This window comes from Ostrinia furnacalis, unplaced genomic scaffold (assembly GCF_004193835.3).
Source record: "Ostrinia furnacalis isolate ACB-3 unplaced genomic scaffold, ASM419383v2 OfSCF4102, whole genome shotgun sequence".
Taxonomy (NCBI): Eukaryota; Metazoa; Arthropoda; class Insecta; order Lepidoptera; family Crambidae; genus Ostrinia; species Ostrinia furnacalis.
The window spans coordinates 35,856-50,944 of record NW_021134341.1 but is presented as its reverse complement, the minus strand read 5'-3'; the positions used below and the strand labels follow the sequence as shown (position 1 = coordinate 50,944).

Genomic DNA, 15,089 nt, shown 5'->3' with positions numbered 1-15,089 from the left:
ATATTCTATCTACCCAGCCATTACTCCCCAGGCTCTAAGTACGAGCATGTTTACGCGGCGTTTACGCGCAACGTGTTAATTTTAGAGTCGCACGCGCATCCGCCGCGTGCGCGCCCGATTCACGGCTACCATTCATCTGTGTTATGTTAGTCGCTGCTAAGTAACAGCGGTTTTAGATTTTTTTCTTCCCGTCATTTAAATAATAATTGCTAGACAATACTGCAAGGGGAAGTGATTTCAGCGCTTTTTGATTTTTCAATTTTCTACGGCGCCAAACAAAAAAAACACGTGATGACGTCTTTTGAACCCGAAGGATACCTCAAAAATGTAGTACTAAAAACTGTTACGATTTTGAACTCATATGAAAACAAGGTATAATTGTAACGACTCTACATTTGGATGAAATACCTATACACCTTTTTTGTGTTTGCAGTTCGCAGACACAAAAAAGACCTGAAATATTAGTAACAGTACCTGATACATTAAATCACTGGAGCTATACGAAGAGTAGCTATATTTCATTAAAATAGATAATAAAATATAACAAGAATTGGTGTGCTGTTCACTGTACGTTTCCAATGTAGCTTTCGCGGGGTTATAATTATTTATTTACTTTTTTTTATAATGCTTTTATTGTAGGTAATTGTTTCTAAAGCATACGATGACTATCACTCATGTTAAACGTATCAACCAGTATCTTTTTAATCTATAAGTATCTATTATCAATATAAAAAGATTCCAGTAATCCTTGGCGACGCCCAATATTTATCAGGCAGTCAATATTGACAGGCGACTGATAAGCTGCTGATAAGGCAATATACGGTGCAATTTATTTCACTGCAGTATTTATTATTGGCCGGATAAGCTAGGTAAATATTTCACGATGTAATGGGTTTTCGATGTTATTATTATGTTTATTTAATAACGGAATTCTAATGATATTGTGCTAATCTATCTTAGTCACTACTACACACTAATACCCTAGTTAATAATAACAATTCAATTATCCAAACAATTACGTAGCCCCAAACTAATTAAACCTTGTATCATACCCACTAATAGCACATAGGGAGATGATGGACAAACTTATAGATACCTACAAAGCTTTAGAAGTATACTCAGACACTACTCGTATAAAATGTCGTTACCTACTTGGAGTATAGTTTTCTGTGGTGACTAACTTAGAATCAGAGAAACAGGACACATTGTTTAAGTTTTTCCAAACACTATTGAATAAAAATACAATATGTAGTCACTGCGTAGGTACCTACTTAGTGTTTATAATCAAAGCTTAAGCTAGCACCTGTTGTGACCTGTTAAAAGACATGTTAATATATCAAGGTTTAGACTAGCACTGTTCCAGAGACAAATATCTGGATTTGGTACCTTTTATCTGACAGTTACCCACCCACTAGGCAAAAGGGGGCAAAAGAGACATCGATAAGTGTAGTAGGCGGTACGGTAAAGAGAGAAATCATAATACTTATTGCAGTTAGAGAGAAAACAAAATAATATTGCTACTTGTTGTCAGACAGAGATGAAACATCGCGGTTTCCTAGACAATGATTTGCGTCAATCTAGAAAAAAATGTATGCCAATGTCATTCAGTGTAAACGCTACGCCTCCTCTGTCGCGTCGGTTCGCTAAACACGCGAACAAACAATCATATTTGGATGGCAAAGATTATTTTATACATTTCTTGGAACTTTAAATAGTGTGCTTGAAACTCAAATATGTAGTTATTTCTTGGTGCAAGGCAAAGAATAAATAAAAACAGACCTCTCGTAGAGGTTCTAACCTTAACTTATTCTTTAACCAGCAATCGAGAAATAGAAATTTAACTAGACATTGAGTGATAAACTCAACTTGTTTTTCTAATTTAATACAATAATTAGCTAACCCAGAGAACGTTGATTTGCACCTACGGGTATGAAAATTAACGTCCTAAATTCAGACCTAGGTACTAAATATACCAGAATATTCACATAAAATTTCATAAGAATCAGTTAAGCCGTTTCGGATGACTTTTTGTTACAAACTGTGGCACGAGAATTTTATTTAATAAATACTGAAAAGGTTGAAGTTTCATCAAAATTCGTTCAGCAGTATTTGCATGAAAGGTAACACACTTTCACATTTTATAATATTAGTAGTATTAAGTAGTCATTGTATAAAATGTTGAATAACACTATTCGGTCATACAGCAGGTATGTAAAATGTCTCTCACGTGACGGCTCACGGTCATATCGTTAACTTTCGATAAGTTTACAAAAGGAGCGTCTGTGGTTACAGATAACACTGATAAAATACCTAGTGGGGCATACCACTTTGTATTTTAATATTTTAATAAATATTTTAAATAAGATAGCTCTAGAAAATGAGATTTTTACGGTTGGCTACATTGTAGTTCCAGTGGGAATTAGAAATAATAGGTTGTAGCCATAAGTTGTAGCGCGTAGAATTTTTCTTTGCAAGTACGAGTATATTAGCATAGAATCCGAATATTAGTAAGCGGATTTTTATATTAAGTACATTGTTCAATAGAACATCACCTATTTAATAAAATGTGAGCATCATTTTATTTCGATAAATAATTTCATGATCCCTTTGCTAGAATCATTTTCATAAATTATTTCTACTGACAGTCATTCCAGTTAACAATATGGCAGGTCAGTGCCATACAGCATATTAAACTACTTAATACCCATAATACTTCTAAAGTTCATTTTATTACACTTTTATTTTCGTTAATGTAGAGTTATGGCCTTTCTGTCACTTAAGCCTTACTCTATGACGTCACATCAGCCGGGAGAAAGTCCCGGTAGACGACAAATGAACGCGTGGGCGGTAGGGCTGTCAACTCTCCAGAAATAACTTAAAGTTGTAATGGTTAATAATGGTAAAAGCATCTTCTTCTAAACAGCTTTTGCCCTTGTCTTCGTCCGACCTACTTAGTTTTTACAGACTAACCACCTTCCACACACTAACCAATTTTGATCAAAATTTAAATTATGAACGTGTACCTACACTGCTCGTCAAAAAAAAGTCGGTAAAAGATGGTTGGTGTAGGTATATTTTTAACAAAACTAAATATGATCTTCTATTAAAAGTAATTTGGAAAGTGCATTTACCTAGCCAATTCTTGCCTAGGTAAATGCACTTTTCACTAGTTGTGAACAGAAAGATTGATGATGTGCAATGCAGTTGAAAAGCTGCAAGCGCCTTTATTCAGCGACTGATTGGTCGCAGCTTCGACATCGCCATCAAATGAGCGATGGCTACTGGGCAGTGGCATCCCCCGAGACAGTGGCAGCCCTGGTAGGGCAGGCCGTAAGTTGATAAAACTCGCCCATAAACGTGTATTGCACGGCACTTTAACTGATATACGGCGACAAGAGATATTTTAATCGGGACTCCGAATTATGACGGTGTAAATCGTAAAAAAGTAAAAAATATGGTCTCACTAGTTTTCAAACACATTAAGGTTTTTTAAAAGAAATATCTGCCTCAAAGAAATGCTGAAATGGTAGAACCTGATACTGATTTGACAATTTGATTTGATTTGAGTAGTTATTATAGTGTAAATTGTAAACAGATAAACTATGGTTTTATTAGTTTTACATGTACACTTTCATGAATTTGATGAAATACAGAACTGCGGTCTATTTCACCACTTGTAAAGTTAGCCTAATTGGAATTCATCTATTAGATAAACGATATTCACAGGTATCGACAAAAGGTTGATACTTTTTTGACTCTACATTTTTACTACTTTTTGTTGTAATATCTCACGCCTACAAAAACTACATAAAACATAACCCTTCCTTGGGAGTCTATTAAAAACTACATTATTACTTAACACTGCAGTACACGCGCCCCTTTTTTTACACGAATACACGCGCGGCCTACTCTGGTAAGCCAATTTAAAATCACTGTAAATCAGTTTATAAGCAATTTATGAATAGAATAACTATGTAAATGATAAAAGTGTTTATTATAGTTATTTTCTAATCAAAGTTTTTTTATATAACTATTTGGGATCAAACATTATAAACAGATTTAAAAGTTGTAAATTTTTTGGACTAAAATTGCACTTTGAGACCAATGTTAACAAAAAAAAATTGACTGAATAAATATGATTAGTTTTTTATCTGTCATAGTATTCATGACTTTCTACTGCCTGGTACACGGTGTAAATCCATTTGTTACAAGTCTTTCATAATTTTTTTGTCGAGTGATTTCGGGCTTTTGTCTAGACCCGCAGTTTTGACGGCCAATTTTAGAAAAGTGCGCAGACTCTAGCGACCCAAGCTTTACTGGCTTACTGACAAATTTAGTAAACGAGGCTTTCCTGGAATGCCAGCTCTCTGGCGCAAGTTTTCAAAAAGTTATAGCGTAAAATGTTACCCTGGTCTACTATAGTAGTCCGCGCGTGTACTCTAGTGTTAAAGCTTAATGTTCCGTGTTGTAAATATCATGTAAGTACATAAATATAAAATAATAACATTTAAAAGTCAGTGTTTTACACTTGAGACGATGCATTACGCCTCTCAAATCGGTCATTTATAATTGATAAGGAATAGATTATTTTACCGATAAGATTGTCACTCGATATATTCTTTCACTTACTCATTTTATATTATCTTTCAACGCTGCTGAAAACTCATAAATATTGCAGTAAGTAATAAAATACTGTAATTAATTTGCAATAAACAAAAAGAGCACAATTTAATTACATTATTTTAGTTTCATAGAACTATTTTAATAATTACAACATCAATTTACGTTAATTAAAGATCATTAGCATCAAGTTGCCGACAAACAAATAAATACAAATAATTTAGCTAGATAGTAATAATTAACTAGCAATTAAGAAGATCAATAAAACCTATCAAGTTACTATCTTGCGACGGATAATTTGGCTCTATTGTAAACAAACCTTTATTTTAGGTTACAAATTAATCTAATTGGATTTAAAAGGTTTTTCTTAAAGTTCGCTCTATTATGTAAAATGTAACCTATTTGGTCATGAAACTTTTCTAAGACAAGTTACATAAAAGTTATAAAAGTCACTAATTTTCTGGAAATAGGCTTTTATAAAGCGCTTTTAATGCCTATCCCATCTTGCTAGTCATCTATACTAATATTATAAACAGGTAAAGTTTGTGTGTTTGTACAATATTTGTTAAATTGTAAGGGGTAATCTCTGGATCTACAGAACCGATTTTAAAAATTCTTTCACCAATAGAAAGCCACCTCGGACAGACAGACAGACAGACATATCGAAACTTCATAGTTTATTAAACCTTATGGGTTGCATATCAGGACTACGGAATCCTAAAAATCCAAAAATTCCACGCGGGCGAAGCTGCGGACGGAAAGCTAGTGTTAAAATAAAGCTAGCGGTTTACGATTCTCATGAATGTGTATCATTACATTATACAGTGTATGCCATCTGCGGGTAGTTTAATAAGTAAATGCAGTTTCCAGTCATTACCATCACGCGACGCACTGTTATTAATTCGCTAGGTTACTTTTATGAGCATTCAGAAATGTGAAATCTTGGTAAGGAAAGTTCTTTTGCTATTAATAAAACAAATGTATACGAACAAGACTACGTTTCTTATGTTTTTTTTTATTCATTACTAGTAGCAATTTTGCGTAATTGAATTTACAAACTATGTATAGATAATAATGACTTTTTGATAAAATTACTATGTTAAGTCGCGTTAATTTTAATTAAAAAAGTAAAACAAATGACATTCGATTTTAAAGCCACACTGCTGAGGTCTACTGGAGAAAATTCAATTTTCTACTTTTCCTGATTCTTACCTGCCAGTAAAATCGGCGGGACTATGTATATCTTAATTACTTATTATTCATCAATTTAACTTTTGTTAATATTATTCAATTCAATTCAATTCAATTTATTCATTTAAAGATAACAATGATCCACATGGTTAGTAAATGAGTACCTTATACAACTATGTTAGTAATTTATTTAATGTACGACAGACGTAATCTAAAAAATTGATTTAGACTCTACGTTGTCTGAAGACAAGCGAATTTCAAATACAACAGGACTAGTCTCAGCAAGAGAATGTACCTCTCTGAACAATAAGAAGGTATAATGCTGAGCCAATTAAAATTCTTTATTGCGTAGGTACTAAGTGACAATTTATATTTACATAGTTAGCCGGGCAGATTGCTGGCTGGTGCTTAAGAAGGGAGGTAAAAACTACCACATCATCAAAATTCTCACAAAACTCAGCGTAACGCGCACACAGAACACAAGAACAAACAAATAACAAAATAAATATTCTACAGTTTACGAAGGAACTCGAGTGTAAACAATATAAACAATGGATTTGGCCAATTTCTCGCGCTCGCTCCTTGTTTCAAAGTCTTGCATAATTTATATTTTAATTCCCTACAAAGCGTGCCCTTCTCGTATCATTGCTGCATAACTTATTACAATCATTGCAGAGACTATAAACAACTCGGATGGCAGCTGAATTGATGTTACCAAACGTTAAATGAAAATTAAATAATCAATAATATAAATTCATTTAAGGGCTGATTTTTAATCGTCAGATATATTTTAATTAAAGAATAAACTTACTATAATTTCGACTTATTTCTCATAGGTACTGAAACTGTCAATCCGAAATAAACAAAGTTATCCGACTATTGAAAAATCAGGCCTAATTAACTATGGGCTTCAACTGTCAACAGAAAGTCTTTAGTTAGGTTTACAGAAAACCGCCACAGTTATGTCAAAAACTAAATCACAAAAGCCGCATAATATACTAACATTACTTGGAAGAGGACCTTAAATAATAAGAACACAAAAACATAACCCTCTACATTATTTATATTTTCTTTAAAACATCTCATTTTACCTCCACTTTACAAGGGCAAGCATACAAAGCCAAATGCAAACCCATTGTGCACCATCCCGAATGGCTCATAAGATTGTATTTCCCCCTAATATAATGGCGTCTTTCTTGTGAGAACCATCCCCAAGCAAATTAGGGGAATGGGTAATGGTCATGGTTATGGTCAATTAAACACGACACAAGCACTCATTTGAGACACAACTCCCATCGGAAGGAGTCATTGGTGCATAACCAGAAAGCAAATTTTAGAGTGCTTAAGCTGGTAGGAAATGTTCTTAAGGTAAAGGACCCTAATGCACTCCATGTCATACCATGCATGTGAGTTTTTAAGAGGTTAGTACTGCATCCGTAATTTTGGTGCATAGTTAAGAAGGAAGTGACTAACTAGGAAAACAATGTTTTGTAAAAATCAATAGGTTACAGGTTTCTGACTAGATTTCAATGAATAAATTTCACAGAAATTCTATATCGCACATCTCTCTCCTCTTTAATGAACATTATGGTTATTTTATAAAGGTTGCCTAAAACAGTTTTGCCACTAAACGTGAATATTTATTCTCGTATCCTTAAGAAATGGGTTCCCCAAACTTTTTATTTTTTTTCCGAAAAGAAAACTAACCAAATGACCTTATCCAAGAACAAAGCTACCACAATTCATAACTAACATAAATATTACACATTATTTTCGTAAAAACAATGATATTATCAGCAATACCTACCTACTGTGAAGTTAAATGGTAACTAAAATTAATATAGAGATATACATTTTGAAGGCTGATATATTTAGAACTAATAATAACTGCAAAGACTTCGAAGTCTTCATTATGTTAGCTCAAAGCTTGAATCCTCCTCAAATATGTATACAGGCTGGTCAAGTCAATATCAATATTAAGCAGTTCTCAAAGGAAATTGAACGTTGTGTGCAAATATTATAGTTAATATTATGTAAATAATGTAACATCATTGAATATAACGGGAAAGCTATGTAATACAAGTACGTATATCTTAACATCTGGCCAGGAGTCTGCCTAAAATTATAAATAATAAGTTTAATATTTACTCGCGTCCCATTAAAATAATCACAGAGGGAGAAAATGGATCCAACACCCTATTTGGAAGAATATAATCCCCGTATTGTATGGCCTATGGTTGTACGAGGGATAACTATAACGTTCACTAAGAATTTGAAGGGCAGCTACCTACTGGTTGATTTTTTGGATCAAGAACGAACTTTTCAATCGTCGGATAACTTTTAACTGAAGAATAAGGCACATGGACAGTTTCAGTATGGGTAATATGTATGTCAAAATTACAAGTACAAAATTACAAGATCCGTAGTTAAAATAACCAATTGTCTTTGTTACCAATGGTTAAATATTAATAAAATGTAAACTAATAGTTAAAAATTGTAGTAAAAGTGAAATTAATCATCGCATTTTGCTGATAATTATCCACTGGTCATTTTTTATGATTATTTTGACTACGGATCAAAAAAGGGCCTAAATCTACATAAATGAAGTCGCGAGCCAAAGTACTACGACAAGTACAAATATAAAATAATATATGTAAATGATCAAACAGCTGCTGGCTGCTCACATTGTAATAGCGCGTAGGCAGTAAATAGGTACAAAAGTAAACCTCATTTGAATATAATTAAGGTAATCCAAAAAACGTAACTGCCGATAAACAGTTGAAGCAAGGTCGTGTAGTACGCGACATGACAACACTATTTTTAAAAACGATGAGTAAGTTTAACTACTGCCGCATAAGGCTTACCCACGAAGGCATCCCGTTTTTTGGAGGAACTGTTTTTGCAGGATTGGGGACTGATAAATGGGACTCAAAATCAAAATCAAAAATATTTTATTCAATTTAGACCACTAGTGGCACTTATGAACGTCGAAATACAGTAAATAAAAAAAGGTAGCCCATGGGGCACTTTACGTGTCTCCTTATCTTTTGGGCCCTACCAGCGCTTCGAGACAAACATAATTATGGCAAGTGCTGAGAAGAAACGCCGGAACAGACTCAGTCACCACTAGTTGCCAGTAATTATCTATGTCGACTGTCATGTCGTGTGACTATAATGAGTTTGAAATTCGATTTTCTGCGGGACAGACACTACGCGGCACTTACAGGGCGGATATGTACCATCCTAGACTGCATCTCACTTATCACTAGGTGCGATTGCGGCCAAATTCCTGCCTTGTTATGCATAAAAAAAAATACAAAACGGGATGTTCTGTGTTAAAACACTATAAAAAAGATACTGCAAACAACGGGATGTCTCAATGGGAACAAGCTGCAGCATGTTAAAGTCCTGGTATAAGGAATCCCCGTTTTCAATATTACGAGTCCCGTAGGACGCGTTCTATTGTATCGCCCATGAATTATGGACGGCCGCGAGTTTTTATAACTCGCTCGGATTATTACATTATACAGGGTGATTCGGATAATGAATGGGATTGAATGACGATTGGATTGGATGAATGCTGGTGTGAATACAAAATCTATAATATTTTGTATGTGTGTAACTTACCTAGGCTTATTCGATGATTTATTTTATTGAGATAGATTGGACCATAAAATAATCGTCACAAGTTCGTGGGTAAATTTTTAACAGAAATGTGTTATTTTTCAAGTCCGTTTTTCACTTTCTCTTCTTATTAATTACCTAATAAAATAGAACGAAACATACAAATTACCTTTCCAAATAACTTGCAAAGTTAATTAGGTTTCCTAAAAACAAATGCCTTTTGAGAACAGCTACGTAGTTAGATACCTAGGTCGTTTTTACGTCCAGTGTCTAGATGAGACGTTCAAAGCAACAAAAAATAGTGTAATTAGTACCTTGATCGTGCTACCACATTTAGCAACGTACAGTCAGCGTCAAAAAGTTCGTGACACCCAAAGGAACCAAAAAGTTCGCAACAGGTCTTAGTTACAATTGGAATAAGGTTGTGTAATCAACTTTTTGGCCACTTTGGGTGTCACGAACTATACAGGGTGTCACAGAATGGGTGAATCAAACTGCTAGGGGAGGTAGCTCTACTAATTTACTATACCTAAAAAATATGAAAAAAAATAAAGCGCACGAGGAAAAAAATTTTTTTTTTTAAAGTGAAAATAAATCAGCTTTGCCTAAGTATCTGGCTATAATTGCTGCGTTTGGAGTTTATTTGTACTTTTTTCTTACTAATATTAATTGTACATGCTCGCTTTGTTTATTTGTAAACAAACTTTTGAAAATAATGACAAGATTTTGAGTAAACTCAAAAATGCTCTAAAGAGCACTTTATTAAAAAAAACCGAACTCAATTTTTTTTTTCATATTTTTAGGGATAGTAAATTAGTAGAGCTACCTCCCCTAGCAGTTTGATTCACCCATTCTGGGACACCCTGTATGACGCGGACTGTACAGTCGTTAGCACATTGGACTCTAAATTTTTATGAAAAAATCGTATTTATTACAACTACATAAGGTACTACAGTATTTAACTTGATGTGCCGTGGTCTGAAAGGCCTTGAAATACCTAAACATTGGCCTGGAACAGCTGTTACAAGTTTATGGACCACATTATGTAAAGCCGGTTCATTTTGCTTGATTAGGCTATTACACAAATAACCATTTTACTGTAAGTTAGATCCGCTGATTAAATTATGAAAAATTGACAAAAAACCTCTACCAAATTAAGCCTACTTATAAAGCTACAAGAATAACAAAAAAACTATTAATTCATATGAATAGAACTTCTCTGAAACATTCTTATGTGGAAGCAAACCATTCGCCTTGATTAAATAAAACACTCATACTTATTTGAAAATCCAATAACTCATGCGTTGTATTTTCTGTGAGAATAAAAAGCAGGCTTTGGTTTTCATTTCATTAAATGAAAGTTAAAGAAACGACGGGATTTCAATTTGAGCAGCACTCCGTTAAAAAACAGCTGCAATATTTAAATTCGTTTTTATTTAATGCTGAAAAACCGCGGGCTGTTCCCCATTCGCCTTTAAAGCATTGGTCAACTGATGCAATGCAATTAAGTGGAGACTGGAGACAACATTATTAATGAAAGTCTACTGAAAATAAACTTTCAAATTTCAATAATTATTTTTATTAACGAAAGTTTTTGAAAGTATAAGTAGGTAATCATTATATGAGTCTCTGAGCGTAACATGTTTAAAACGTGTAAGTTAAAGTGAAGGTCTTATGCAGTAGAAAATTATGAATCATACTAAACATCAATATAGCATTTTCTGTAGGCCTAATCATAGTTTCAGGGACAAACTAAATCCCTTCCATGACCTTTATCCAACCTAAATTTACCCAAGACCTTTAGGACCCAATTTAAACACGAAACTACAAAAGTAAGACATAAAGATCTACATTTTTATTGTAGTCGACATTTTCTTTGATATAAAACCGAAATTGTACTTCTCGAAGGAGAAAATTTCACCAGAACAATCATAATTATGTTCGCAGCCTCTGGAGTTTTTATCATTGCAACTCTTATGCAGCTAACTTAACCCCCAATAAAACCCAACAATTGACGACTCAGTTAATCTTAGGAGAAAGTTAGTAGAGTCAATGAACCGATAACGAAATTAGTCAATATCAGTTGAATAAATCAAAATAGCAGTGAATCAAACTTATTACCTAATAAAAGATTATTAGGTACGCGAGCTGTCAGTATAGACATCCGATGTTATACCTATCGCTGCTGACCTTTAGCTAATTAGCGGAGAATTAAACCTAATCCTAATTGAGCAAGTACTATGTTACCGCATAGCAGCGACCTTGCACCTCAATGAAGCGTTAACGAAACAATTTATATCTGTACCTATAAATTACAAACAGTACTTAATATACACCGAGTTATCACGCAACACAAGTGCTCATTACACTAGCTTCTGTCTGCGAGTTTGCTTTGTTAACTTTTAATTGTATATTTTACACCAGTTGTGTGGACCAATTTATGGATTCCAGTATCCTTAGTCAAAAAACGCTTCTTAAAACAACTCAATTGGTTTAAGAGACAATCGAAAAATTAAACAGCGTACCTCTATTTAAGGCGCTACCTCGTAAAAGTTTTCGGCCGACTGAATGCCTCGCACACAGAGGGATAGAAATATGATTTCTCAGTGCGAGGAAAGGGACAGCAATAGCGCGCGCGGCGCGGAATAAAATAACGTAAGCGACAAAAATCGGAAATCATGTATTTATTGAAAAACCAAACACTATTTAAAGAAAATAACTCGACCAGTACTTAGAATATGTTATTACCTTACCAATATACAAAATTTGGTATTGAAATATTAGCCTATCTGCTTATAAAACGAAAAACCGAGTAATAGAAGGGTCATCTTTGGATTTTTTTTCTATCGAGAAAATTGTTTCCATTCATGTTTCGGCTTCGACCAGACACTAGACTTATTAGTCAACTATGACATATTTCAAAATAAGAACATAAGTAATAAGAAAAGTACGATTAAAACTAATTCTGCGCTTCTTTAAAACGCCCAATATTCGCAAGGCATCACCTTAAGGAATGAATTAATTTAATGACAAAACATTTTTTACTAATTAAATTTCAATCACAGAAGTAAAATATTTCAACTTCTTTAAAATGTTGACCCTGAATTAAAGAACCATAATGATGTACACACATACTCGCATACTGGCTAAGTTATTGTAATCACGCAATCCCATGGGGGTAGACGAGATATGTGGTGAATGTCATTATGGCGGTGGATGTTTTAAATTCTATGCACGCTCTGAGAATTATTGTTATGGTCCCAAGGGTTGGCACCTGGGGTTGGTTGTACTACCTCTTATCTGGGAGAATGAATACCTTTCATTTTCATTTCTCTTATTAAGATGTTTTATCTGCAATAAAAACGCTTAGCAGTACTTATTTAAAGCTATTTTACGTGACTTGCTTTTATTTATGTACAAAATAAGTATTTGGCTATCATATGAAAGGAAACAGCAAGTACTAGATGCAGTCATTCGTAGCACAGTCCTAACGAGTTCGTATGACATTCAAGGATTTTAAGAACATGATTCTGACATTTTAGAAGCGCAGTCTCTCCGAGCATACCAAAAGTCAGTATCATCTTAAAGTAGTTATTGGGTTCATGCATTTAAATACGAAATGCCTGCCTATGTCTAATAAGACTCGAACTTGCGACAGTACGCTTGGGATGGGAGATTACTCTTACTACTCTAATATACGAGTAAAAATCATTTGAAAACGACACACCGCTACTAAGTACCTACTCGTAGTTTTTCCGCGTTCGAGCAAACTTGTCATTCAGGCTATTATTAAGTCACATTTAACTGTTCAAATACTTAAATAAGTATTATACCTACCTAAAAGGGTGATGTTACGTTTAAATTTTTATCGTTATCAAACTTTCCCGACAATCTAACGATATCGAGTGCGATCGATATGAAGACATTTTCCTACAAATAATTTGATTGAGACTAACGTTTTTCCTCTACCTTTACGTGCGAGGACCAAATGAAATTCCCCGTTTGGGAATAACCTGAAAACGGTAGCGGGTTCTTTTTACGTCAGAATATTTTTATTTTCAATAAATTAAAATGAGTGTTTGTTTAATAAAATAAACTACAACTTACGATATTGGATTGTATTTAAATGGCTTATCATAATGTAGGTAACGTGATAAATGGACAAACAATATGTTTATGAGAGCATATTGTATGCAAATGTACCCTAGAAACCCTAAAACCTATTCAATATTTAAATATCAAATCATACATAGGTGAAAAAGTAAATAAAGTGTCTACTAGTAAATTCCGAATGAATTAATATGGTTATGACCATCAAAAGAACTCGCACATTAACACCGCTATAGACATGTTACAAAAGCCATTGGCGATGTTATGTTACATTGAATGTTACATTTACGTTCTTCAAACAAAGAGTTATTTTACGTAACATCAATCATGTAGGTATCAAAGTTGTGAAATGTTTACCTTTCGAATAGGTGCACCTACTGTATATTGATATAGGTAGCTAGTCTTTGATCTATACGAAGAAAAGAGTTAGGTAGGTACCTGGTGACCAGGTTAACGTAAGAAATTACAAATTAATGTAACCAACACAGTTGAAGTCGCTGCGATAACCTAGATTTCACCCGGCTAATGTCCGTGGGCCTAAAGATAAAGTAAATGAATAAGTACGTTTACCTATATTTACCTACCTTACTTAAGTAAACTATTTATTTTAAGGTAAGTATCCTTTAACTTATCTATATAACTAAGTGGGTTTTGTACGTAAATTTCACTTACCATCATCATTGAAGTATGCATCATAGCTCAGCACCACGAAAGTCCCATAACACGGGAATCGAACCCGGGACCTCCGGCCGGTTACATCATACGCGCCAAAATAACTCCCGCCGAAAAACGCACGTCAATCAACAAACACAAGGTTACACTAACCAACACCGTAAATTAAAACAATGCTTCAAAAAAACTTAGGAAATTGCACAGTTAATTTTCTCTATTGTCACACAGTTCCGGATATTGTCACAAACAGCTGACGGTATTGTTACAACCGAAAACAAAACACAACAAAGTTTGTAAATACGTAAATTTTTGAAAATGGAAAGACGCGCGAGAGCGACTACTGCTCAGCGACACGGCACTGCATCAACTGACGGCGAGCGAGGAGCGCCAAGCGTAAGCGTGGTCCACCTTGATAGCCGCGCTCGCTCCAACACAGCCTCACGCCTTACACCAGAAAGAGACGACAAAACAACATCAACATCGTCCACGGGCCTGCATTTCAGTGCATATGCTACTACTAAATGTGACAAGGTTCCAAAAAGTTAACTACGAATTAACAACAACCTATTGTCCGAGCAGTTAGCGTGTCGGATACAACCGTGTCGTCGTAAGTTGAACGGTGTATTTTGGGATATTACGGCGCGGTATCAAACTTGGGTGCAATTGTTTTGAAAGATCGACGGATTAAATTAATTTTAAACGGGATTTATCGCCGCCAGGCAATTAACCGAAGCTCGGGCTTGACGTGCCACCGGACTACCAATTCCGTCAGTTAATGAGTTCTTGAAGCACCAAACTGTATAGTTATCTATGTGTTTCGTAGTTTTTGTAGACGTATTTACGAGTATTAGGCTTCTATCATCGTCTATTAT

At 34.4% G+C, this 15,089-nt stretch overlaps 1 protein-coding gene across 1 annotated transcript in view; it reads right to left on the bottom strand.

The window, feature by feature from the left end:
* The window catches only part of LOC114358693 (uncharacterized), a 152,239-nt gene extending 137,669 nt beyond the window's left edge, over positions 1-14,570 (bottom strand). Inside the window, exon 1 of the mRNA XM_028312714.1 lies at positions 14,218-14,570. Coding sequence (XP_028168515.1) covers positions 14,218-14,241 — 24 coding nt within the window. The 5' untranslated portion in view covers positions 14,242-14,570. The remainder of the gene's footprint in view (positions 1-14,217) is intronic.
* Positions 14,571-15,089: the final 519 nt, after the last annotated feature.